General features: G+C 42.1%; 1 protein-coding gene across 3 annotated transcripts; it reads left to right on the forward strand.

Annotated features, from left to right (window-relative positions):
- The first annotated feature begins 1,276 nt into the window (after positions 1-1,276).
- ccdc85al (coiled-coil domain containing 85A, like) lies at positions 1,277-26,683 on the forward strand. 3 transcript variants are annotated; one of them, XR_013503579.1, is made up of 5 exons: positions 3,677-4,147; positions 5,513-6,611; positions 23,463-23,520; positions 23,857-23,970; positions 25,594-26,683. XR_013503579.1 is itself a non-coding variant. In XM_078276605.1 (4 exons), the coding sequence occupies exons 1-4, from the start codon at positions 1,938-1,940 to the stop codon at positions 25,610-25,612; spliced, it is 1,422 nt and encodes a 473-aa protein (XP_078132731.1). In that variant the 5' UTR covers positions 1,277-1,937; the 3' UTR covers positions 25,613-26,683. The 3 variants fall into 3 exon arrangements, 2 of the variants coding, with proteins under 2 accessions (XP_078132731.1, XP_078132721.1); XM_078276605.1 differs by lacking the exons at positions 3,677-4,147; positions 23,857-23,970 and adding an exon at positions 1,277-2,183; XM_078276595.1 differs by lacking the exon at positions 23,857-23,970.
- Positions 26,684-27,209: the final 526 nt, after the last annotated feature.

Raw genomic sequence — 27,209 nt, forward strand, 5'->3', positions numbered from 1 at the left:
GTCAACAACGACGGTATTTCCCCAATGTATTTCCCCCATAGATATGAAACACTATAGATAGATATTGTTCTATATCTATGATTTTCCCCATGTGGCTAGTCAAGTTGTAGAAGGTATCATCATCTAATGACAGTTGTGACTCGTGTACAGTGTGATGACGTGTGAGTAGACCATTGTGACTGATTTTTTTTGTTCAAACTATTTGCATCTAACCACTTAGTTATGCTACCCACTGCAGAGAGGTAACCTAGCCTGATTAATCCCAACCTAGGCTATTTATAACCTCGGATCTATTTTATACAGTTTATGCCTTGGACTAGTAGTCAAAAGTGAAGTAAATTCATCAATTAAGCTTCATAATTAATAATTAAGCTTCACTGAACCTCACTGAAGATTCTTAATTTTACACATGCCTAAACATATCAATCCATCCATCCATCCATGATCATCTTATAAAATAGGATGCATTGTAATTTGCAGATGTAGCCTTACAGTAGCCTAAATGAACAGTATTTTGACTACCCAATTCAAAACCACACAGCATTCTTTCATACAGCTTGAGGTAAGCTTGATTTATTTGGAGAGGGTGTAGCCTAGTGCTCGCTACTGCAGACGGTATAACATAGGCTACCTTTAAAAATAAGTAACGCATGGTAGCATATCTACACTGTCATATATTTTATAGAGTTTTATATCCCAAGGTCACACAAGCCCCCTGTTGCTCCCCATTAGCAGCTGTCCATGGTGCTGGAGTGAAACTCGCCAACTAGGCCTAGGCCTACTGGTTGTGGTCATGATGCATTCAAGGCTTTGCTCACATACTGGGACGTTTGGCATATGTCTGCAATGCATCAAAACACTTGATTGATATAGTCCGAGTAGCCTATATCAGTGCCAGTAGAAATATAATTGTGTCTGAAATTTCCTTGACTGATGATGAAATGTGATGAACTCAAGCCAGTGGTTTCAACATTAAATTGTAAACTGTAATGCACTTTGAAACAGAATATTAGCAGCTGAAATAGTTTACTGTGAAGGAGAATAACACGACAGAATGACACGGTGGTTGTGCTGCTCTATAGGCTATAGGTGTTTTAACGGGAATTGACTGCCCTGCTATAAATGCTTTATGCATTTTTTGTAATGAGCACATTGCACCAATTTTCTAGCAATAGTTGCATGGCAATAAAGTATTAGCCTAAATCTTGAATCTTGAAAAAATAACTGAAAGTATTTATGAAACTGTATAGGTTAGCTACGTTCTACATTTTCAAGTAGGGTAACAAGTAAAGAAATCCGAGAGGAAGTGAACTCAGCATTTCACACAGCTTGTTTAGAGTGCCTCTGAACATTAAGTGGCGCTGTAACCAAGCTGTATTTTTTGGTGGAGCATAAGCCCCTGGAGGGAAAGAGAGAGAGAGAGAGAGAGAGAGAGAGAGAGAGAGAGAGAGAGAGAGAGAGAGAGAGAGAGAGAGAGAGAGCTGTTCCATCTCCTCTGTCTGTGCACATCGGGCTCTCTACTCTCTCTCTCTCTCTCTCGCAGTGGGTTGAACCTATACAGGCGGCAGGTGTGTGCACCGAGTGTCCGCCGAAGCTTTTCTCACTTTGACCACATTTGGGATCGAATTTGGATACTAAACCGAGGCGATAACTCACACTGTAAGTAGGCTGGCCACAGTACACCCTGGCTGGCTGTGAGGATGTTGCAGTGATAGACAGCACAGCAGAGCAGCTTATCCACGGTATCACACTCAGCCGGCATCGTCAGCTGTTGCTCTAGCAGAGAGTAGAAGAGTCGGGAGGCCAAACTATGCGACTGACTTTCTGCCGGTAACCGTTTTCCACCTTAAGTCGACAGGGGAGCGGATGCGAGCAGAGGTTGTCAACGAGCCTCTGACTATTTTCTGCCCTTTGTCGGTGCCGGAGGAGCTGTGCCAATGGAGAAAGCGACTCCGCCGCCCCAGCCTCAGCTCCAGCTGTCGATAGCGAAGACTGAAAGTCCCTCGGAGGACATCTCCGGTCTGACTGACGAGGAGCTGCTCAAGTGGACCAAGGAGGATCTGGTGCGTCGGCTGAGGCGGTCTGAGGCCGATAAAATGAGCGTGATTCTGGACCACGGCAATCTCATCCGAGAGGTCAATCGCAGCCTCCAGCTGCACTTGAACGAGATCAGGGGGCTGAAGGTGAGGGGGGCGCATTGGTGAAAGATGAGATCATAGGTTTGGATCGCACCTGAGAACGCGCATAGCAGGAGGGATGTTCTGTTGTTTAGAAAGCGTCTCTGCAAACATGGTGTGAGAATAGATGGTATCATGGAAGTTCATTGTGCCATTGTGTAGGCCTGTATGATAATCTGATATGGATGAACGTAGACCTTGTGTGCACATAGGCTTTATGGACATGCTTAACCTAAGGGAGGCATGTGGTTTTCATTTAGCTTTTTGGGAAATTGAGGGTTTTTAAAAAAAGTGTAGGGAAGGGAAGGGATAGGCTATTTTTTGACCTAAATTAATGACAAAATGTATATTTACAACTCCGCTTATAAAACAAGGAGCAAGTGAAAGTGCAGTACAGGCCAATGAGGTAGAAATTCATCCTCCTAATACTGAAGCGGAGGGCATGTTCCTCTGTTCATATGCCAATGCTCAAATCTGGCATCCAGATCTACACACACACACACACACACACACACACACACACACACACACACACACACACACACACACATTCCTAGACAATTCCTGCGCATAAATCTACAGTCTGTGCAGTACTATATGCCTTTAGAAGAAAGTGGGATTTGCTTTGAAAGTACATGCAGGCATTCTTCTTTTCAGTAACCTTTATACTGCCTTTATTTTCTGCACTGCTAATAAGAGGAATATGGCACAGTGTTCATAATGTTTACAGTTAAAGCTGAGACCAAGCCTGAGGTAGCCTTAGATGAAACACATGGGGATCATTTGCCTTTCTTGGAGACCTCGTCACCTCTCCCCACCCATCCAAGCTGCCTAATTACACAGGAAAGAGCTGGAGGGTAAAGAAAGGAACAGAGCAGTAGAGGGAGGGGAGAAAAAAAGGAGCTCTTGGGGAGGTAAAGGAGAGATGTTTAAGTAAACGTTGCTGAGTGTAAAATGTTAGAGGCATGTGATTTCACTGCTCTAACCCTGTCTTATTTCTGTGTGTGGCCTCTCCGTCTCCTGCAGAGCATTCTAATCTACATTATGTACTTCACATTGAATGGCACACAGTGAGTCAGTGCTTTTGTGGGGAAGACAGAGAGGATTAGGATTTCATTTCATTATGATTGCATACAGCGTTTGAATGATACCTAAAAGAGCAATGAAATGGATTGAAATTGGACAATGGTTGCAGCGATTTTGTTCGACTTAAATTAATAGAAAACAAACAATTTTGTTTCGTACCAAAGAAAAGTACATTTGTGTTCTTTCTGCCTTGATCAGCATTGTGCATTGTATGGTGCTTCCTAATGCTTTGGCCTGAGTTTAACCCATCGCTCTTTTGCTCTTGTTTTTTTCCTTCTCTTCCTCTCAGGATATTAACCAGAAGCTGCAGGAAGACAACCGTGAGCTGCGGGACTTGTGCTGCTTCCTGGACGACGACCGCCAGAAAGGCAAGCGTGTATCCAGGAGTGGCAGCGCTTGGGACGTTACAGTGATAGACAGCACAGCAGAGCAGCTTATCCACGGTATCACACTCAGCCGGCATCGTCAGCTGTTGCTCTAGCAGAGAGTAGAAGAGTCGGGAGGCCAAACTATGCGACTGACTTTCTGCCGGTAACCGTTTTCCACCTTAAGTCGACAGGGGAGCGGATGCGAGCAGAGGTTGTCAACGAGCCTCTGACTATTTTCTGCCCTTTGTCGGTGCCGGAGGAGCTGTGCCAATGGAGAAAGCGACTCCGCCGCCCCAGCCTCAGCTCCAGCTGTCGATAGCGAAGACTGAAAGTCCCTCGGAGGACATCTCCGGTCTGACTGACGAGGAGCTGCTCAAGTGGACCAAGGAGGATCTGGTGCGTCGGCTGAGGCGGTCTGAGGCCGATAAAATGAGCGTGATTCTGGACCACGGCAATCTCATCCGAGAGGTCAATCGCAGCCTCCAGCTGCACTTGAACGAGATCAGGGGGCTGAAGGTGAGGGGGCGCGCATTGGTGAAAGATGAGATCATAGGTTTGGATCGCACCTGAGAACGCGCATAGCAGGAGGGATGTTCTGTTGTTTAGAAAGCGTCTCTGCAAACATGGTGTGAGAATAGATGGTATCATGGAAGTTCATTGTGCCATTGTGTAGGCCTGTATGATAATCTGATATGGATGAACGTAGACCTTGTGTGCACATAGGCTTTATGGACATGCTTAACCTAAGGGAGGCATGTGGTTTTCATTTAGCTTTTGGGAAATTGAGGGTTTTAAAAAAAGTGTAGGGAAGGGAAGGGATAGGCTATTTTTGACCTAAATTAATGACAAAATGTATATTTACAACTCCGCTTATAAAACAAGGAGCAAGTGAAAGTGCAGTACAGGCCAATGAGGTAGAAATTCATCCTCCTAATACTGAAGCGGAGGGCATGTTCCTCTGTTCATATGCCAATGCTCAAATCTGGCATCCAGATCTACACACACACACACACACACACACACACACACACACACACACACACACACACACACACACATTCCTAGACAATTCCTGCGCATAAATCTACAGTCTGTGCAGTACTATATGCCTTTAGAAGAAAGTGGGATTTGCTTTGAAAGTACATGCAGGCATTCTTCTTTTCAGTAACCTTTATACTGCCTTTATTTTCTGCACTGCTAATAAGAGGAATATGGCACAGTGTTCATAATGTTTACAGTTAAAGCTGAGACCCAGCCTGAGGTAGCCTTAGATGAAACACATGGGGATCATTTGCCTTTCTTGGAGACCTCGTCACCTCTCCCCACCCATCCAAGCTGCCTAATTACACAGGAAAGAGCTGGAGGGTAAAGAAAGGAACAGAGCAGTAGAGGGAGGGAGAAAAAAAGGAGCTCTTGGGGAGGTAAAGGAGAGATGTTTAAGTAAACGTTGCTGAGTGTAAAATGTTAGAGGCATGTGATTTCACTGCTCTAACCCTGTCTTATTTCTGTGTGTGGCCTCTCCGTCTCCTGCAGAGCATTCTAATCTACATTATGTACTTCACATTGAATGGCACACAGTGAGTCAGTGCTTTTGTGGGGAAGACAGAGAGGATTAGGATTTCATTTCATTATGATTGCATACAGCGTTTGAATGATACCTAAAAGAGCAATGAAATGGATTGAAATTGGACAATGGTTGCAGCGATTTTGTTCGACTTAAATTAATAGAAAACAAACAATTTTGTTTCGTACCAAAGAAAAGTACATTTGTGTTCTTTCTGCCTTGATCAGCATTGTGCATTGTATGGTGCTTCCTAATGCTTTGGCCTGAGTTTAACCCATCGCTCTTTTGCTCTTGTTTTTTCCTTCTCTTCCTCTCAGGATATTAACCAGAAGCTGCAGGAAGACAACCGTGAGCTGCGGGACTTGTGCTGCTTCCTGGACGACGACCGCCAGAAAGGCAAGCGTGTATCCAGGGAGTGGCAGCGCTTGGGACGTTACAGTGCCAGCATCATGCGCAAAGAGGTGACCCTCTACCTCCAGAAACTCAAGGAGCTGGAGCTTCGACAGGAGGAGGTAATCCGGGAGAACCTGGAGCTGAAGGAGCTCTGCCTGCTGCTGGACGAGGAGAAGGGGGTGGTAGGCGGAGGAGGTGGCGGCGGAGGAAGTGTAGCGGGAGGGAGTGTAGGCATGGGAGGGTGCCGCAACTCAATAGACAGCCAGAGTAGTTTGCTGCTGGTGCCTGGGCAGGGGCTCCTGATGAGAGATGTGGGGGACGGGAGCAGTACATCCAGCGCAGGGAGCGCTGACAGCTCGGATCACCCTCACCACAAGCAACTTCACCTGGCTCCAGGGGTGGGTGGGGTTGGAAGTGGTGGGGAAAAAGGGAGCCCTGAGCTTGTGCACAAACCCAGGTGTAGCAGCATCAGTGGAATAGGAGGCGGGAGTGGAGGAGACAGGGAGGTGTCCAGCCCCGAGCACCCTGCTGGGCGCCTCCGGAGTACAAGCCTGGAGTACCCATACACCCTGCCCCAGCTCTGCCGGCCCCGCTGCGGCTCCATATCTGTGCCTGACCACAGTCGAGTTATGAGGGGCCTCAGCCCAGAAAAATACGGTAGGAACGTGGGCCGACGCAGTCCGGAGCAGCACCCCAAGCACCACAGCTCTGATCTCCTCCTGGGCCAGAGGCAGCACTTCCTGGGTCAGGGAGGCAGTGGGGAGCTCTATCAGAGGCACCACAGAAGCAGCATTAGCAGTACAGGCTGCGGGAGCCCCGAGCCCCGGCAGGCACATTTAGGGGCCACTGAGCACCATGAAAAGGGCTGCATGGTCCAAGGGATCAGCCCCGAAACTCATAGGCACCAATACAGTATGAGCCCTGACCATGTGAAGTTTGGCAGCCCTGTGAGGGATGGGCAGAGGAGGCCGGCTGGAGACGAGCTGTCGCCACACCATCGGAGCATCTACAATGGCATGAACGGTAGGTGTGTGTGTGTGTGTGTGTGTGTGTGTGTGTGTGTGTGTGTGTGTGTGTGTGTGTGCATGGTAAGGTTTCTGTGTGAGTGCATGTGATGTGATCATTCCGTATTTTGATTTCCTAATTACTTCTAAAACTTTCTTATGCACACAACTCCTTAAATGCTATAAAGGACATTGTGCAACACATTTTACACTCAAAATTTGACATAAACTCAAGCCATATAAACACACACACAAACACACATCAACCCACCCACGGAGCCACCCACCCACCCGCACACACTCTCAAAACACAAAAGCTTCTCAAGGTTTTGCTAATTTGTTGTTTTCTCTCTGTACAAAAAGGATATGGCAGGGTAGAGACAGTTTCTTTCTCTGTCAAAACTGTATGAAAAATATCTGCGATTTCAATGCACTTATTTGATTGAGAAAACAGAGATACGTTTCCTCATTCTGACTGTTGCAAAATTTACAGCATTATTGATTTTTCTGGCGTCTTGAGAGGAATGTGGGTTGGCTCAGTGGATGAGAGAGAAAGGTAGGGTTCAGATTATTTTATTATTTTACATGTTCTGTATCTTAGTTGGACAGATCGACTGAAATGAGCTATGCTCAGATATCAGTGTGTGTCTTTAGATGACGAATTACCCCCAAATCTTTTCTGCAGTCGTGCCTATCTCAGTGAGATCACTGAGAGTCGAGGGTGTCAGAGAGAAGCAGGAATATCAAAGTACCAACTTGGCTGCTGTTTAAATACCCCACAGTGGCTGGTAATGATTTCTGGAGTCCGGGGGAAAAAGTGCTGAGTGGCACAGAGCTGGCAGAAGCTAAAGGACAAATTCCTCAAGGTGAAATATCTGCCTGACTTTGCAATACAAGGCTAAAATTACAAGAGAAACAGAAACAGTGTACACAGAGCACAGAACACTTAAGAAGGATTTCAATTGTCCTCTCGGGAAGTAATGTCATGGTTACATGAGCTTATGTGCTATTGTTACTGATGAATGGTGAGTCATTTATGCCTATTGATTATTTGGATTGATATGTTGTGCTATAAAATGACAATTACAAAGCAAAGACGCAATTTACTGGTTTCAGATTGCGCTATCTTTGCTAACATTAGCATGACCTTAAAGGAGCACTCCACAGATTTTACACATGAAGATCAGTTTACTAGTTACGGGGACTCAGCCTGTGAAAACAGTTGCATAATGTCATCTGTTACTCTGGAGGAGCTTTGTCAAGTCTGATGCCCTGATGATGTTATTATGATGTCATCAGGGTTATCTCAGCTCGGTTGGTTTAGAGACTGAAAAATGTTGTCAGAAAGACTCTCACACTGGAGTTGTAGAGTTTAAAAAAACATGGGTATTTTCCAGACATGGATTGTCTAACAAAAAGACAACATCGAGCTGCACTATGGAGATGTAGTGTTTTTGGGACTTGAGCCATACTGGAGACTAAAAGTCTGAAGATCTCAACCTCTGCCGCTTCAATTGGGACCATTCCTTTTGTCTTTTGTGAGTCCCTCTAACTTTATTGAATTAAAACAATTGCCCGGAAGGGGCAAGAATTCAATACAGCCACTGTAGCCTCAGAAATAACAGTTAGTAACAGTTAGTAGTAACAAACATGCTTACTTGAGCCATTTTGCAATCTCTACAGATTGCCCCGGATTATTGTAAAGACACACATAACTTCGTTTTGGATTATCATTCAGTTTTCTATTTTAGCTCTCTGGGCACTCTGTTCTGTTAGAGATTTCTATCTTGATGTAACCTGAAACCCATATGATGTCTGCAAAAGGCCACGGCACATTAATGCCTCGCAAATCCTTAATTGGAAAATGTTGTGAGTGCGCAGGGCACTCATTGGCCCTCGAGTCTGGTGGTTTGCCAATTGTGGCATAACTGTTGTGAACTTAGCTCAGAGTGAAATGCATGTACCAAATAGCCTTTAACCAGGTTCATAAAGACTTTATTAAGCCTGTGTGTGAGAGAAGTGGGAGTGTGTGCGTGTTGCTATAGAGTCATATTGGGATGTCATGATAGTTGTATGTCAGAATGGCTGGGTATTCTCTGTCACGACACAGTATTTACAGTAAGATAAAGATATGTAATCAACACTTAGCCAGAGGTTGAAGATTTTGCTTTTTTGGTGCAGATACTGATTTAATTGCGTCTAAATGTAACCACCAGGCTGTATTTTAGTGTGAAAAAAATGACACAAACACAAAAAAAAAAAGAAAACGTATGAATAGATAGCCTGTTGTCTAGGAGAAGTAAAGAGAGCAGCTTTGTGGCCGTGTGTGTCATCCACTGACCCATCCTTACTGCCATGTCCTTTTTTGGACGAAGAGGGAATTTAATTCCTGTGACTATGTAGTACACTCCACTCGCTTGGATTATCCTCTAAGCCCTTTGCACAGTATTATTTCATTTTTTTTATGTACTTGTGTGTGTGTTTGTGTGTGTGATTTGGCTGGATGTGCCACGCTGTCCCATCCAGGGTCACTGTTGCAGTGTTTCATTTAGACAAATGAAAGTCTCCTGTTCACATGTGACTCGACAGCACTGAAGCTCAGGCCATTTAAATTCCTGACAAAATCCAAAATGAAAGCAAAATATCACTCTGACCTCTGTAGCCTTTTAATGCAAACTGCTTATGCATCTTTAGGGAAGCTTATCACACATATTCTGTTATGTTTACAGCCGGGAGAAGGGTATGACCCCCCAAAATGACTAGAAACATTCTTAGTTGTGCTTTGTAAAATGACAGAGATGCCCTCTCATCTCAACATACATGATCCAGAAAATAAAGCGGTGTACCCAAAAAGGCATTTAGAGAATTCACTACAAAGTGCATAAATAAGAGATAAAATAACTGCATGTCACTTTGGAGTTTCAAAAGTTCCTGAATAGCAATAAATATTGTCTTGCTCATATAAAATGATGGGCTTGTAATGCCTGTTAAGACTGTATGTGATATTGGGCAGTACTAATAAACAATGAAACCTTCAGTTCAGTTGTGACCCAGATCAAATATGTCCGGCATCTTCCCATGTGATAGACTCCCTCTTAGTGAAAGATAATCAGCCATAAACACTGTAGTCTCCTGACCCAGACTGTACGCTAAGCCTGTAGGATCTCTGCACCGCAGGGTCTTTTTCAGAAAGAGGGGAGACTTAATCATGTTTTCTGCTTTAGCAATCACAAGTTCTGCTTATTAGCTTAAGCTGCTCAGATGATCGGAAGGAGACAAAAATGTTGCATAGGGAAAAAAAAACTGTGTGTGGGAGAACATCTGCCCTTGTGATGCCAATGAATGCCACGCACGCACGCACACACACACACACACACACACACACACACACACACACACACACACACACACACACACACACACACAGGTTTGTGGCACTATCTTTGTGGGGACCTGTCATTGACATAATGCATTCCCTAGCCCCTTACCCTAACCTTAACCATCACAACTAAATGCCTAACCTTAACTCATAACCTAATTATATCCCTAATCCTACAACCAAGTCTTAACCCTCAAACAGCTCTTTACACTTGTGGGGTCCAGCATTTTGGCCCCACAAAGCTGTCGGGACCCCACAAGTATACTGGACTTCCAGTTTTTGGACCCCACAAATATAGTTAAATAAGGACGCGCACACACACACACACACACACACACACACACACACACACACACACACACACACACACACACACACAGAAAGAGAGACTCTGTTTCTCTGTCTGATGAATGTAGACTTCAATATGTTAGTGTTTTTTACCTAGCTCAGTTTGTGGTAAAATGCCTATCAACATCCTGGGAGGGCGCTTTATGTTCGATGTGTTAAAGTGTTTCTCAGATATACCTAAGTTATGGATTATAACTGTTATGTCTTGGGAGTAAGATTGTGTTTATTTTTGCTTCGACATTGTTTGACTTTGTTTGCATTTATTTTACAGTTTACAGTGATAACAGTAGCTGGCTTAAGGCTCAAAATTCTTAGTTTTTTTTGACACTATGGGTACAGATGTATAAAAAAAAAAAAAGCAGGCTCCTCATATTTAGTAAGTACATCATTTACAAGACACTACAAACATAACAAATAAGAGCAATAACATAATGAGAGCGAAATAAGAAATGCATTACACCTTCATGCATTCAAACAAAGTCAAACAATGTCCAAGCAAATATTAACAGAATCCTTAGACATTACAGCTATAAAACATAACGTAGGTAGAGGCTGTGCCTTTAACACATCAAACATAAGGCGCCCTCCCACGCTCATAGGCATTTAACACAAACTGAACTAGGTTTAGTGAACAGCCAACTAAACAAATATATTTATTCAGATTCTGAATCTTTGAAAGAATTGTCTGGTGAACTTTTGCATATCCATGTCTTACTCCACTTGGTGTATTCTGACTAAATACAAACTGACAAACACTGGCAGCATAATTCTCAATTCTAGGGCATTGTATGCTATTTTATCTGATCGAATTAGCAAAGATCATCCCACTGTCTCATTCATTCTCCTTCTATTAATCTATAATTGTAGCATCAGCTCAGACTACCCAGCTCCTCTGGCTGTTGTTAAGAAGTGCTGCTGCCTGTCAGTGCAACAGGAAATCATCACTGAAGCTTTGGGCCTGAGATAATGTTCTCCCTCTCCACTGTCACTGCGAAAGCCTCTCCCTCCTCTTGCTTGTCTTTCTTCCTCCTTCCACCCTAATTGGCTGCCAGTGTGAACAACCAGCTGCTGGACAGAGAGAAAACTCTGATTACAAAGCCCTCCTTCTGGAGGAGGCCGGAGGACGTACTGTTTGCCAGGCTGAGCTGAGGAAAATCGGGTTGAGGAAGTGTTTGAGTGGATTACTTGCTGTTTTCTTCCCCTCCTTTTCTGTCTCTTTCTGTCTTCCTCTCTGCAACACATCTTCTCCTCTTCCTCTGACTCCACTCTATCCTTTTCGTCCTCACTCGTCTGCCAGGGCGATTGATGGAAAGCAAGCATTCCCTTGACAAATTGTGAAGTCTCACAGCCTAAGCGGCATGAAGAAACTCAAATGTTTGTCACAGCTGCTTGGCATGAAAGGATTTAGGGGAGCATTAGGCTGCTGTAATTCAAACGGATTAGTATTATTACCAAATAACCTCATATGTACTGCCTACCATCCCAGCTTTTCCTTTCGTTACTAGTTCAACTTACCTAAGTGGCATGATGTTGTTTGGATCGACTTGTTCATACACATAATCCTGTGTTTCTATCGCCAAAACCTATTTAAAACGTTGCATATTTTTCTGCAAATAAATGTAGTATTGTTCATTTTAGAATTACGTAGGTATTCCCTGCTTGATGTGTTTTATTATTTAAAACAGTAAAGGAATGAGAGCAGGTTGATAGCTCCAGAGTTAGTTTGAGCTGAGGCCGTCAGAGATGTTTGTTTCTCAAGGTGGATGTCTTTATCACAACCCAGCAAAGGGCTTGTAAATGCTATCACGTCATTTGAATTTGTAATCACACCTGAGACCAATTATCCCAAACACCCTTGCCTATAGGCCATCAGTGCAGCCATTAACCATGGAGTGCATGATTAGGCACTTTGTTTATCTACCTCCGGTGCATATCATTGTCATTTTTAATCAAGCCACCCTAAGCTTTGTCTCTTGAAAGCTTGCTTCTCCCGGATGGAGCAAAAAGCCATTTATCTCCTCTTTTCTGTGTGATTCTCAAACAAGGCATGCTACTTTTTTGGTGCTTTACCGGTAATTCCAGCCAAATACTCAATTTGGAAATGGAGTGTGAAATGTCTACAACAAGAGAACAAACATTATTTTTGGCAAGCTAAATTATAAATTAGGGAGAGGCAAGGAGAATGATTATTTACTGCATGTGACATTTGTTTGTATTTAAATGTTACACTGTAACGAATTTGACTGTAAATTCTACAGACAAATTTGTTACAGTGTAACATTTAAATACCTAGTAAATACCTGGCAAAAAAGTTGCCAGTGAAGTCTTGTAAAAGTGCTGTTAATTACTGTAGAAAAAAAAATACAGTACATTACAGGATAACTTTTACAGGTTTGTGTTGTACATAAATTACAGCAATTACTTGTTTACAGAAAAACAACAAGTAACTGTAATCTAGTTTACTTGTATTCTATTTAAATTACAGAAGTTACCTGGCAACTCGAGTTGCCAGTACATAGCTGTTAATACTTCACAATACAATATGTTGTTGTAGAATATGTTTACAGTTAATTTGAGTTTTTTACATTAGCAGCCTTGCAAATTATGCATACTAGAAAATGTTTTGAATGAGACCATGCTTACTGTTAATCTAAAATGCATCAACATTGCATTAGATTCTCTTCACCTGTTAATTAAAACCAGAGATTTTTCTTTAAAAAAAAAAGGTTTAACCCCCCCCCCAGATCATTCAATCAGTATTGATGAAAATGTCAAGCAGCTGGCAGCTGGATGCACAAACATCTCCCCCCTCCAACCAGCAGCTCCACAGCTAAATAGCGGTGTGACTTATGAGGGAGGCTGCTTGTCGTGTTTTAGCGTTGCTCCAGCCCAAACCCCAGAAGAATGTGACAAATGTTCCACAGTAGCCCCAGTCATCCGGTAGACACGCAAACCCAGTGGAATGGAGAGCAGTCTTTGTCCTCTTATGCCGAGCCAATGGGGAACGGCCCACTGAGCCAAGAGGAAATTAGCTTGCTAGGCTAGGTAATTAACTGGAAGTAGGAGGGCAGCACTGGGCCTGAGGGAACCTCTGTCAGTCCCAAAATCACCAGCAGTAACCACTTTTAGCATTGTTACATTTACTTCAGCTGTAGCTGTGTGTCATGCTGAGAGCCGGCAGTGAAGGCATCAGGTGGGAGTGAAGGAGGTGAGTGGAGCTGGACAGATGAGTGCATCAGGTACACGCACAGCGTGAGGCCGTATTTTTGGCAGCTTTTAGACGTCTTACTTTGGGACTAGGAAGATCTGATGTTCATGTTTTTTTTTGTCATACTGACTTGCATGAATGTCAGCTTGTTAAGGAACATTAACAGAATAATAAGAGATATTACTTTGAGTATATTCAGGTTTAATCACCTTTGTACAACTCAAAGTCTAGTAACTTTTAGTCTAGCAATAGCAGCCACTGTGGCCACAGTGACAATTTTGGGATTATGGTAAAATGCTTAATCATAGTAGCACAGGTTGATCTGAGTCATGATAATGGATTTAGTGAATGCATGTCTTTCCGTATTAAGAGTGCAAAAAATGTGTCCTTAATTATAATGTCTTATGCACAAAGAAAATCAGTAACAAATCTGTTTAATAAAACTCCTGCACTGTAAATGAGCCAATTTTGAGATGTTTAGGAGATGATTATTCCCCAGCAACAAACACAACAGCAATCAGACCAGCATTTCCACTCTATATCTTCACTTTTCATCCATGCCATGCATAAACATTTACATACAGCTTATGAGCAAATACGAATCAAATGGAGCATCCTAACTTAAAATCTTTAAATTATATGCTTTCCAATTGTCTAACATTACAAAATAAGAATTTTAATAAAAGATAAGAACATTTACGAGGGGATTCGCTGTTGGGGAGGCGAGGCATCCCTTGTGGTCATGTGGTCATTAACAAAGGCTTTGACGGCAAAGTACTTTTTAAAATCCCTCACTGATGTAGTTTGGGAGAGAACTGAGAGCACTTTTTCTTCCTTCATATAATAACTGTTTAACTCACCACTGTTCTCCGGCATTGACATCGCTCCCTGTGGCGTACCAGGTGCCAAATACAGCGCAAGCATTGGTTTGTCAAGTTGGAATAAAGCCATTACAAATATTTATGTATGTCTGAATGACAAAAAGCCATTATTATAACAGATCGATAAATAATAGTTCATTACATTTATATATTCAAAGCGCTTTGGGGGGGGGGGGGAGCAGACTACTCTCTACCACCACCAATGTGTAGCACCCACCTGGCTGATGCACGGCAGCCTTATGACGCCAGACGCTCACCACACATCTCATGTTTCTCAGCTTGGTAGAGAGGGAGTGAAACATGTTATTAGTGGTGGGGGAAACCAGAGTACCCGGAGAAAACCCACGCAGACACAGGGAGAACATGCAAACTCCACACAGAAAGGCCCCGGTTCGAACCCGGTAACTTCTTGCTGTGAAGCCACAGTGCTAACCATTGGGCCACCGTGCTACTACAGTAGCCCAATCGTAAGCAACAATGTTATGTATTCCATGTCTGAAAAGAAAGTTTAAGTTAGCCAACATAAGCCACCAGAAGCTGCTGGTCATACCAGACCAGGCAAGGGGGTATTAGCAAAACCCCTGAGTGCATTTAATTGAACAATGGTGCAATCCAACTTTTAATCTGTAAGAGAAAGAATGTGTCATTTCTTCTTTAAAAAGTTACATTGTCTTGCTTTAATGCTCTTTGTCTGTGGCACCTGTCTGATCAAGCAGCGGTGATGAGCTGCTTTGCTGCTGCCATCAGTGTGATGGTTTTTACAGTCTCGCCATCTGTTAGAACAGGGATAGAAAGTGAGATAACATAATGGGAACATAACATGTCAAACCGCTGCAGCTGACAACATTATTATCTCTCCCTTTCCCAACACCCAGGATGTAGTTATCCATTTCCTGGGGCATAAATCTCCTGTCCATATTGTGCATTATGTGCATTTGATGTAATGTTTTCCTGATGAGAATGACAGCGAGGCATGTGTGCAGCTCCCATTACCGCGGATGGATGGGCTGATCCGACCAACATGAAATGATTGGCACCACTCTCATTATATCTATATCATTATCTCTTACTAGTTCTCTTTCAGAGAGTCTGTGAGATTTCCTCTAGGAGATATTGAAATCACTTTCATTACCCCCCACTGCTCCAGACTGACTGGCTCATTTCCTTTACAGTTACAGCAAAAAGGTGCATTTAATTACCTCTTTCATCTGGCTTTGTAAAAGCTTTAGCTGCAGGTAAAACATGGAATTGAAGGAATTCTTAGGCTTGCTTGAACTTCAGTAGGTGGTCATTTTCTCTGCAGGTATGCTACTTTTTTGTAGTAGTTTCTCTAAATGTAGGCTGATGGATTAACAGATTGTTTTTTCCATGAAACTTTGTGTTGACATCCTTTTATATTCTACTTTTAATCATGGGATTGCATGTCTATGTATTTAATGTGAGAAGAGCAGCGTGAAATATGCTTTATTTTAAGAGCAGAGGATGTAAATTCCTGTCCACACCTAGACCTTAATGTCAGCTCATCCTTCAGGCTTTACATGACAAAACTTTCCTTAAATTCTATATTTCATTGCATTTTTCTGAAGTGAACTGCCTCAACATTTTTTTTTTCATCTGATGCAATGCATTGCATTATTTCTATCTTAATACAAAATGCCTTTTAAACAAGACACAACTACAGAAGGATTAGTTGTTTTCATCAGGGAGGGGAGAGCTAGAACAGTCTCAGAGAGTGTAAACAAGTTTCCGCCTCAGGACATGGGTCATCAAGGTCCGAAGGCTTGTGGGAATGGAGAAGACAGAAGCCATTAAATAAAGATCCTTGGCGCTACACAAAGCAGCAAAGAATTCTGGGATGCTTGAAAACTAACATCATTCAGAGCTGGTGAAGTTACCAATACTGCTTCTTATCCCCTCCCATCTGAGCCACACACACACACACACACACACACACACACACACACACACACACACACACACACACACACACACACACACACACACACACACACACACACACACACACACACACTACAATTTTCTACTTTATACCCGGCCTGTTATATTATTAAACAGCACTGAGGAGTGATGGGTGGTGACATGTTAAAATAGGACAACAGCAGTTTATCTTGCAAATGTCTGCTTAAATATTTAATTTACCACACAGGCCCTTGTAGAACGTGGAGGAATGATGTGGGGGCCTTGAACATGGACAAAAGTAAGAACAGAAGGGTTAAGGGTTGATGGATTGACAGCACTTGCTTCTATAAATCTTTCTGATGGTATTCTGTTGTTTTTTTTCCTGCTCTGCTGATCTCTTTTGTTTAGATATGAATCGTACAGCAGTGGTTGATTTCAAAATAAAGATTTTGTACCCAAACAGAACACGAAAATTCCTGGTAATATTCAAAAAGTGACAAACAGGGCTCAAATTATCCAGATCTACTCCAGTGAGTTTCGTGCTCTCATCTCTCCACAATCTGCTTCAGCCCCAAAGTGAGTCAAACAGCAGAAACCACGGCTTCAAGTATTTGCCGTTCCTACCTGCTGCCATGACTCACTTCATTACAGTTCTTACACAGCAGTCAGAAGACATTTACCATTAATTATAGCAGCATGACCATTTTTCCTCTCTTATGTCTGTATTGTTATACTTTGTATATATCCCAAAATGTGAAACCATTCCTTACTCCATACTTACCAACGTTAGATATATTGTCTCTTTTAATTATTTAGTGTTCTTTAGTGAACAATGCATGATTCCCTGCCATTTGAAACAACTATGCGACATTGTAACATTTCCTATCATTGCTCAACTGAGAATAGTGTAATGACTTTAAGCATGGCATATTATATTATATATAAGGTCTGGAGAAAATGTCAAAAAATGGACTTCAGAAAGAGATCTTTGGAAGTCCTGAGGCAGCCATTTTGTTGATGAGTTTGAAAATGCCAGCCTTAGTAAATTACACCTTGATATTATTATTTCTTTACATAAATGACTTTACTCTTCGTTTAGCCTGTAATTTTTATTGATTTGAATAAGAAAGACAAGCCACCAGGGTCTCTCTAACACTGACTGACAGCTAATGCGTCCACGACTGTCAACCAGCGTAGCCAATCAGCATATCAGTGCTACAGTAGTGCAGCAGAAACAACCAAAGCTCTGAAATTCCCCAGACCTGAAGGTAGTATTGACTTAAAGTCTGGCCTCCCAAGACTGTGGCCTTTCTGTGAGACTGACCAAACACTGACTTGAATGTATAAGTATCCTGCTTTTTTTCCACTTGTATGTTGTGTATGTGTTCTGGCCACTCATAATCTCTGTGTTATGCATTCAGAGCTTAGTCTCATGCTCCAGTGTTGCACATATCAGCACTGACTGAAGCCGCCCGAGGGACGTCAAGACAAGTAGCTCTCCTGCCAGGCAGCCTCGCTGACTGACTGACTGTCTCCCTGATTGTCTGACTGATTGCTAGCTAAACAGAAGGTCACTGATCTACCATGCATCTCCACAGGCTTTCCTGCACAGCCAGCCTGAATAATTTATGTGGCAGATTTTTAGGAGCTCTGAGGGAATGGCCATGTGAAATTACCTTGCATTGATCCTGTTAGTTGAGTGAAGAAGAGGGAGGCGGTGACAGATCAAAAGAGGATTCATAGTAGATCGGTTGGAAGCTCAGCTGTGAGGAGAGCAGGTTTTTGTGTTTCCTAGTTTGATTCAAACATCAATAACAACAATAACAACGATTACTGATTTTGAGAAATGACACAGATACACCATTAATTCAGATCTTTTTTCAGAGCTGTTTTGGATCCCAGCCTCCTTTTAAATATTTTTTTCAATCTTATTTCACCCATTTTCATGAAACAAAAGATGATCTGATTAAAAAATAGTTCTTGTTAATAACTAATATGAACTAAGATTATGAGTTATATAGAGTTCATAATTGGTGTCTGGCTGCAGAAGAAAAATTGTTCCCCATCCGGAACAGTGATTTATTCAGTGTGGGAGCAGCTTCTCCCCAGCCAATCTCATAAATCTCTTTGTGGGGAAATTTAGAGCCTTTCACTCAAGCTCTGGTGAACAGAGGTGGAATTTAAGGGAGCTTAGACCCCACACTATTCTTGAGTAATCACATTATCTATATACTCTTGCTCTGACCCACACAGAGCCCTCTTCCCTCTACACATTTCTCACATCCCATTAAATCCAATTTTGGGTTTAACACCCTGCCCATAACTAAATTAACAAACCATCGTCCAAGTGCGCTGTATGTTTTCTCACAGTATAACTCTCTTTGAAGAGGTCACAATGCAAGTTTGGTTAGACATTGATCAAGTTCACTTTAAATGGATTTTGGCACATGCCTGCTGTGTGTTAACAGGACTGCTCCGTCACTAGACAGCAGTTTGTAATCTTGTGACCTGTGCAGTGTGTGTGTGTGTGTGTGTGTGTGTGTGTGTGTGTGTGTGTGTGTGTGTGTGTGTGTGTGTGTGACTGCAGACCTTGAGACAGCAAATCCATTTAAGCTAATTGTTCTTGTGCTTGAGCGGGTGAGTCCTAAGACTCAGAACTGACTTAGCTTGGTACGTTGAACAAGTAACTGTATTGTTTCCACCAGCCCTGGCTGTTGCTTTAATTGTATGTTACTTGTTGTCTTTGTACTCTAATTCCTGACTGTACTGTAAGCTAATTGTAGGCATAGTAGGTGTATCTACTGTGAGGTACAGAATGACAAAACTGACACTAAAAATAATGCAACGGGACAAAAATATCAAGCCCGTTTGAAACTGATCTGGACGTCCCAGACAAGGTAATGAGCTCGAGAACAGAGGGGCGCCAACCTTCATACGGCAGTGTGATGACAAGGCCTCGCAGACGTGTTTATTATGAAAATTAATCCGGGAAAGCATCTGGAACTAATCACATTATATAGTGGGCCTAATTTTGCACCAATATAACCAACTGAAATTCATGTTTCAGAACTCCAAACAATTCAAAAACACATTCTGAAACTGCTAAGATGTCATAGATATCAATAGAATAGCTCGTTTCCTTTAGACTTTCTTTGTTAGTTTCTGTTGGAAGACTCTTGACGGACCACTGCAACCGGCAAAGGTCAGGTGACAGATGGAGACAGCCAACAGCTGTTTCTTAAGTAGCCTTGCTAGCATGTCTACTAGTAAGGTAAAATAACTTAATGCTAAAAACAACCTATACCTAACCTAAATCTATACAGCAAAAGAAGAAATGCACTAACACCGTATTACATGGTGGTGACACGTAGGCTAATGTGTTAAAAATGTTGTGGTGGGGCAACCTCTAGCTCACCTGGTAGAGTGTGCACCCCATGTAGGCTTAGTCCTTTGCAGCAGCCAGGGTTTAAGTCTGGCAAATAGTTTTTATACATTATGTGCCACCACCACGTAACACAGTGTTGAGAGGTTGTGTTCATTTTACATATTTCTTTAAGATCAGGTTGTGCTGAAATGTGTTAAAATTAATACATATAATACATAGTCAAACCCTCAGTTACTGTGGTTTTTTAGATAATACTGTAGGCTAATAGTAGCCAAGAAAACATACTAGCTGATTGGCTTGCTAGCAGTTGCGTTAGCTAGGCTACCCTGTTGGTCAGGTGACCCTCACGTTGCAGGATGTAACGGCCTGTTGAGAGTCTCCAGTTTGTGTTAGCGTGTTAGATTCGTAGTTATGTGTTAGCTATGGAGGATATGCACACATAGACGCTGTGGCTGGCATGCACCTTCTCAAAAATGTAACTACATGTCTGTGCTACTGTGATACCACGTGGAGACCATAAGAACTTTCTTTCTCTGCTTACAAGACAACATAAGGAAGTCTTCTCCTTTGCAATAACATACATCAAGCAAAGCTTTTTCCATTGTAAATCTTCTACTTACTGCAAATGTTGCTCTCTATCACAGTAAATGAAAGTATCAAGCATGTTTGCAAATTAATCTGGATGTTCCAGACAGGCTCTGAGCTCAGAAACAGAGGGGACGTCAACCATGTGTTTGTTATGAACATTTATCTGAAACACATCTGGAACTAATTACATTGCACAGTGGGCATAATATTAATTCTGTATTAATATGACTAGCATAAATTCAGAGCTGATTTGTAAGAATTGTCTCATCATATTTGAATGATTTCAAGCATCAATCCAAAACCACACTCAGAAACTGCTGGGATTTCCTTGCTAGACCACTCTTTGATTGAATCGATCCATCAGAGCATGAAAGTCCTGCTTTGAAATGTACCAAACAGCTACAGTATCAGCTATACTTCCTTTGTAGGCTACTTTCTGTTTCTCCGTTTGTGTTTGTGTGTGAGGAGGAAGTGAGATGTGATCATGTATTAAGTGCTCTCTAACTGGTCTATGAGCTCTGCTTTAGCCGTGAAATCAATTCCATTCCACACACCCTGACCTCCAAATGAAAATATCCTCCAGCCCACCTCTGCATCCCCCGACTCTTTAAAGTAGTTCATATCTCTTTGTGCCGTCAATTGCCTCATCCCCCCTCCTCCCACCAAGATAAACAGAGTGAGGGAAGGGGCAGGGAACTTAGTGAAGGTGGCTACTGGTATTTTTCGCAGAACTCGACGGTCACAAGAGCGTTATGAATCTTTAATGAGAGATGTTAGCATGCCAAGGAGAGGAAATGTGCTGAAAACATGATTATGGGCTCATGGGGAGGAAACCGCTAGTGAAGAGAGAAAGAGAAGAGAGAGATACAAAGCAGGGAAGCAAGGAGAAAAGAATTGTTTTGAAGGACAAAGGAGTTACAGAGGGATACAATTTTGTTTTGTTTTAAAGCTTGGGCCACTTAAGGCAAAGGCATTTTTCCACCGCTTAACCGAACCAAGTTTTGACCAGAAGTGCCTACAGAGCCAGAGAGTATCAGGGCAAATGGTGTGTGTCCTGTACTTTAATACCGTTTTAGATTAACGCCATTTTGTTTGACAACAACATTTTTCTTGGCAAGCAGAAATAAAGCAGCACAGGAGGTTTTAGTCAAGGATGTCAAGATAGAGTCAAGAGCCTGCCTTGTGTTTAAGGACAATAATGTTGAGTGCAATAGTGTGATGTCTTAAGTCGGACAGTCTGGCGAGGTCGGTGACTCGAGTCTGTTCGGTGTGTTCTGTGCCGTCGCCCGTCGGAGGAGCCGTCGGCCTTCATTTGGGCCGACCTGACATGTTCAGTCGGAGAGAGGGCAGTCAGGACTCACCCGGAAATGGCGAGCGGATGAGCCGCTCAAAATCTGATGAAAATCTTTTAAACTGACCTTTGTCGATCTGAAATGAAGACAGATTCAGCAACTGCATGGCCTATTTCTCGCTTAAAATGTTTTCAAAAACACGCTTCGGTGAACTATTTTAGTACAACATGAGATGCCGGTTTTCATTTTCTGGGAAACAATACAGAGAAGCGCTGCCTGCTGCTATGGAGACGTATTAAGTTAAGCACGCGCAGAGCATACGCTCAAGTCGGCGTCGCCTCAGTGTGTTTTGAGGCATTTTTTTGGACCTCGGGGACCCGACTGATTTGTCCGACTGCCTTTTCTGCCGACGGTCGGCCGTCTGGTTAGTGTGTAACCTCTCTTGCAGTTGTCAGTGTGAGAGGGCACAGCTGAACTTGTAGTGAACAAAGTAATCTATCACTCCTTAAGCAAAATAAATCCTTGTTTCTATCTCTCACTGTCTGCCCCTTAAATCTCCAGCTATTGTTCCAAATTATCTTCTAATCTTTAATTTGATACACTTTGAGATTAAGGTCTAGATAAATCAGTCTGCCTGTAGTTGTGTTGTACTGTAGTAGTGCATGTGTGCACATTATGATTCACATTTTGCGCGAAGGTTGTCACCACTCTGCTTGCTGTCACTTGCACCATTGCAGCAGAGATTAAAACAGATGAGGGGGGGATGTGAAAAAAGGTTTTAAATGCTGCACTATCCAACATCCAAAATGGTGGCCATGGTCCTTGTTCTTCACTTTAGGATTGTCCAGCCCCTCCCTTCAGAAAAGACCTAATGAGGCAAACCTGCATCCACTCTCCCTGATTAAGCTGTTGAGCAGCTGAGCTACCCCCCTATGAACCCATAAAACCTGCTGAACAGGCCTATGCCAAATAATAAATTAACAGATACACTAAAACAATAACCTACAACATTAAGAATTAAGCAGACACAAACAGTATTAATTACTGGGAATAGGGCCTAGTGAAAAGGGAGAAAGGCAGCCTTTTCACACCTAGCTTAGCATAAAGACTGAAAGCAAGGGAAAACAGCTAGCCTGGCTCTGTCCAAAAGATAAATCTGACAACCGGCACCTATAAAGCTCACTCATTACTGTAACACGTTAAACCTCTTTTGATTAATCTGTTCACAAACAAAATTGTAAAAACAGTGATTTGGGGTTTTGTTGGGAATCACAGGCTTTTGCTAATTCTTGGTGAGTAATAGCTGGTAGCAGTGACTTAGTTAAAACTTCATTAGGGGTTGCTAGGCAAGCTGCACAGTAGTGCTGGGCAAAGGATGCCAAGAAATAGTTATACCATGTAACTGAACTTTGGAGAGAGTCAGGCTAGCTGTTTCCCCTTGCTTCCGGACTTTTTTCTTAACTTAGCTAATCACCTCCTGGCTATACTGTAGCTCCATAGTTAACATGGAGACATGAGAGTGGTATCAGTCTTCTCATCTAACTCTGCAAAACAGCAAGCAATTGTATTTTCCAAAATGTCTAAGTATTACTTTATATATGGTTCAGTCAGCTTTTGCATTAGTGATGACTGGGACATGTTAAAAAATAAACCAATTCCCAATTCCACCTTTTGCATACATTTCCACCAAAAACTGGTAGTACTCCATCACCATGCTTTATTAATGAGTCATTTCCCCTTGTTTTGGCAGTGTGCAAAGACAGACGTCAGCTCCAAATCATTTGATTAACGAGGCGCTCTGCTCTTGTCACAACAACACATTGAAAACTCATCTCTTCCTTTGTCTTTCTTTCTTTCTCTTTGTCACAGCCTTGATATCAGCCGGTTGCTGCACCAACAACTGTAGAAATGTCAAGCTATGGGACAGGTAAGAACCCCTCTCCACCTTGTTTCTTTTTCATTAACCTCTTTTGCGTTAATAAGAGTCTTTGACAGAAGAATAACAGCCAATGAAGGTCATTGTGTGCTCTTTTCACAAGGGCCCATAATTCTGTAATTAGCTCTCATTATTCTATTTTACCATACAGAGTGCTTTCTTTAGCTGGAGTCTCTAAATCCATTTACATTTACCAGTTGGGTTTGAGGGTATTTGTGTTGGGATTGTATTAAAAAAAATAATATTTTCACTCTGTTCTCTTGCTAATCATTAGGTGATCAACACAATATCTGATTCATGTTTTGTTGTGATCCTATGCCATTGCAGGGTCAGTCCTTGAGGTAGCCCAGCGTCCTGGCTCCAGATGAGTAATGTGTTTGCATGCTTGGTCGGGCCCAGGTGTAATCACAGTGGGTTTACAGTGGGCCTACCGAGTTAGAGGTGACCCTATCCTGTCCTATGTGCCATTCTACATCTTCACTCATGCCCCAGTGGGAGGGCGAGATGGCTGTATTAATATTTAATGACTGCAAGACAAGACATACCTCCCCCTAGAGGATAGTCACGTCCCACCATAGCCATAACATGCACACATACAAACACGCGTCATTCAAACACACATTCTTATGCTTGTTCTTCCATATATGGTGACCTTTTTCTACCTGTGGATAAAGGCGTCTTTCTCCTTTTCTTTCACATCAGTCTTTTCACCTCATCGTTCTTTCTGTGCCTGTGCTTTTCCAGCCCACTCCCACTTACCTCAGACAAAAATATCAATGACTCAGGTGAGGAACAGAAGAAAGTGTACTTCATGTCAGTAGATGATTTGCGAGCTCAGAGAAAAGCAACAAGGATATGCGCTAACAATGAAGTCAGGTCCCATGGCCGTCCCTGTGCTCTCTGCTGTGGTGGAGACAGACGCAGGCGGGAACAAAAGGATCTGTCACTGATAAGCAACACAAAAGGCTGCAGTGATGAACATTTTACTTCCTAAACTCTCTGTCTCTTTTATTTGCTTCCACAGGAGTTCTGCATCTATCTATCTATCTATCTATCTATCTATCTATCTATCTATCTATCTATCTATCTATCTATCTATCTATCTATCTATCTATCTATCTATCTATCTATCTATCTATCTATCTATCTATCTATCTATCTATCTATCTATCTATCTATCTATCTATCTATCTATCTATCTATCTATCTATCTATCTATCTATCTATCTATCTATCTATCTATCTATCTATCTATCTATCTATCTATCTATCTGTCTGTCTGTCTGTATGTCTGTATGTCTGTCTGTCTGTCTGTCTGTCTGTCTGTCTGTCTGACTGTCTATCTATCTAGCATTTATTTATGGTTAATAAATAATTTACTAATGTTTTATAGTTCACAAACAAGCCAAGAGCATCTTTTGTAAAAGACCCTATGGCTCTGGTGCATCTGGACCAAAATCCATTTAATTTTTTCCAACTTATTAACACTTACATTTTGCGGACTTGATGGATTATTGTAAGAATTGAATACCGCCTTCAAGGTTAAATCCAGTATTCGTGTTGGTATGAGAGGCAGGTGACCTGTACTTATCTGACATTTGAAATTTTGACATGTGTACATGTGTAAATAATAAAATTAATGATGGTTGAATTCCATTTAGCTGCTTCAGTTTCAGGGTCCTGGTATTGTGCACACTGCCTCACTGCCATGGCTTACTGGGATACTTGAACAGAACATAGACATCGTTTGTTATAAGTAACACCTGTGCTTTTCCTACTATAACAAATCAAAATCCCTGCTGTGAAAAAGAGAATGTTTGTATTGCTAACTGTTGAGTATTACAGTAATCACCATGGAATTGAGTAATGCTTTCTGAGTAATGCAGAATTTTAGTGGTGCCTTACTTTGAAAGCAGCAAAATGCTTACAAGAATAGTGTTCATGAATGCCTGATATTGTCCCACAGAAGCTGGACTTCCTTTTAAAATACTATCAATAATGTCCCACAAAGGTTATACTGTAATAAATAAACTCTCTTATTCTTGTTCTTCTATTCCTGTACAGCTTTGATGCCTCGTCTTGACCCCAACTTGACCAGCTAGTCTCCTCAAATGGAGGGGGGGGATGGCAGTGGTACAACCCTCTTGCGTCTCTGGCCTTGATAGATACAAGGGCCCCTCGACGCCGTCCTCCACGACTCTGGATGGTCTGTCGTGTCGTGTCAACAGCCTGCCTCCATGTTTTGATTTTGACGTATCGAGAGTTTGAGAGAAGAGGGGGCAGGGAGTTTTGGGTGGAATGCTATTTGTACGGTTGGTAAAACTCACGAAGACTGCCAGAGCTAAACGGATTAGAGTGGATATCTCTCCCTTCCAACTGTGTCACGGCCACCTCTCGGCGAACACTCAAAGAATGGGAGGGGCGCTGGGGATCGGTGAGAGAAGATGTACAGGAATCTGCACTGTTTCTGCCGCTACCCTCTGTTTACAAATGTACATCATTGGTGGAGAAGCACATACATTGAACTTCTTTCTGAACCTTTATTTTCCAGCACTTTTCAATCTTTCTCCTATTTCCCTCCCTGTTTTCCCACCCTTTCCCCTCTCTCCTTCATCTTCAGATATCCATCATCTCCAAAGTGTGTAATGAGACTGGTGTAATCTACGTTCTGTCTCTCAGTCTCCAAATCCAGCTAATTACATGAATGCCATCGTCTTCAACGTTACATTTCAACAGAATTTTAAAACAAAACAAAAAGCATAATTGTCAAAGATGTACTAGCAAAGATAAAAAAAAAAAAAACCTCTTCCTGTGTCTTAAACCAAGATGGTCATTATTACTAGCTGCTGACAGATGTTCTAGTTCTATAAGATGCAATGTTCAGGTGTTATTTTTCTTTTTTTGTATTATCTTCTTTGCTCCCTTAAAGCGCCTATATCGAAGCTGGGGAGAAAATTATATGTTTCTCCATGTTGTTGTTTTTTTACAAGGAAGTAAAGTCCAAGTAAAAGTAGATTATTGGATTAGTTTTCTATATATCTATATATATAAATATAATATGACTATTATTTTTGACTTACTGGTATTAGAACTATTATATGAAGATGCACATGATATATATAAAATAATAAACAGACTTCTTTATGTAAAGGTGTATCACTTGTTCAGGTTTCATTTCAGTGTGCTGACTTTTCACCCTGCAGTCAAAGGTCACATTGGACATGTTGTGAAGCCAATAATAAGGTTAGAAAAAAATATATACGTCACCTACAGCAACAATGACAAAATAAGGATCAGAGTGTAAGTTGTTTCTCAGTTGTTTGAAATAATGCGGTAAAGAATAAGCCAATTTGTGTAATAAAAAAGATTCAAAAAAGAAACACAGATTATGATAAAGTAGTCAAACACTAGCAAAAACACATCCTTACCACCACATCACATTGCCTCGTCTCACCCTGTCAGCTTGGGGACAATAGGGTCAAACTGGAAGGAGTTTCCTGTTAAGTCAGTGGAACTGCCAGTTCCCCTTCCTCTGCACCCATCACCTTCCCTCACATCCTGACCAACAGGCTCATTCCAGTTGTGATATAACATCTGCTACACTACTAAGGATTTCCGACACAAGTGTGTGTGTGTGTGTGCGCGTGCGTGTGTGCGTGTGTGTGTTCTTGTTTAACTAT

Source organism: Sander vitreus, chromosome 2, assembly GCF_031162955.1.
Source record: "Sander vitreus isolate 19-12246 chromosome 2, sanVit1, whole genome shotgun sequence".
Classification (NCBI taxonomy): domain Eukaryota; kingdom Metazoa; phylum Chordata; class Actinopteri; order Perciformes; family Percidae; genus Sander; species Sander vitreus.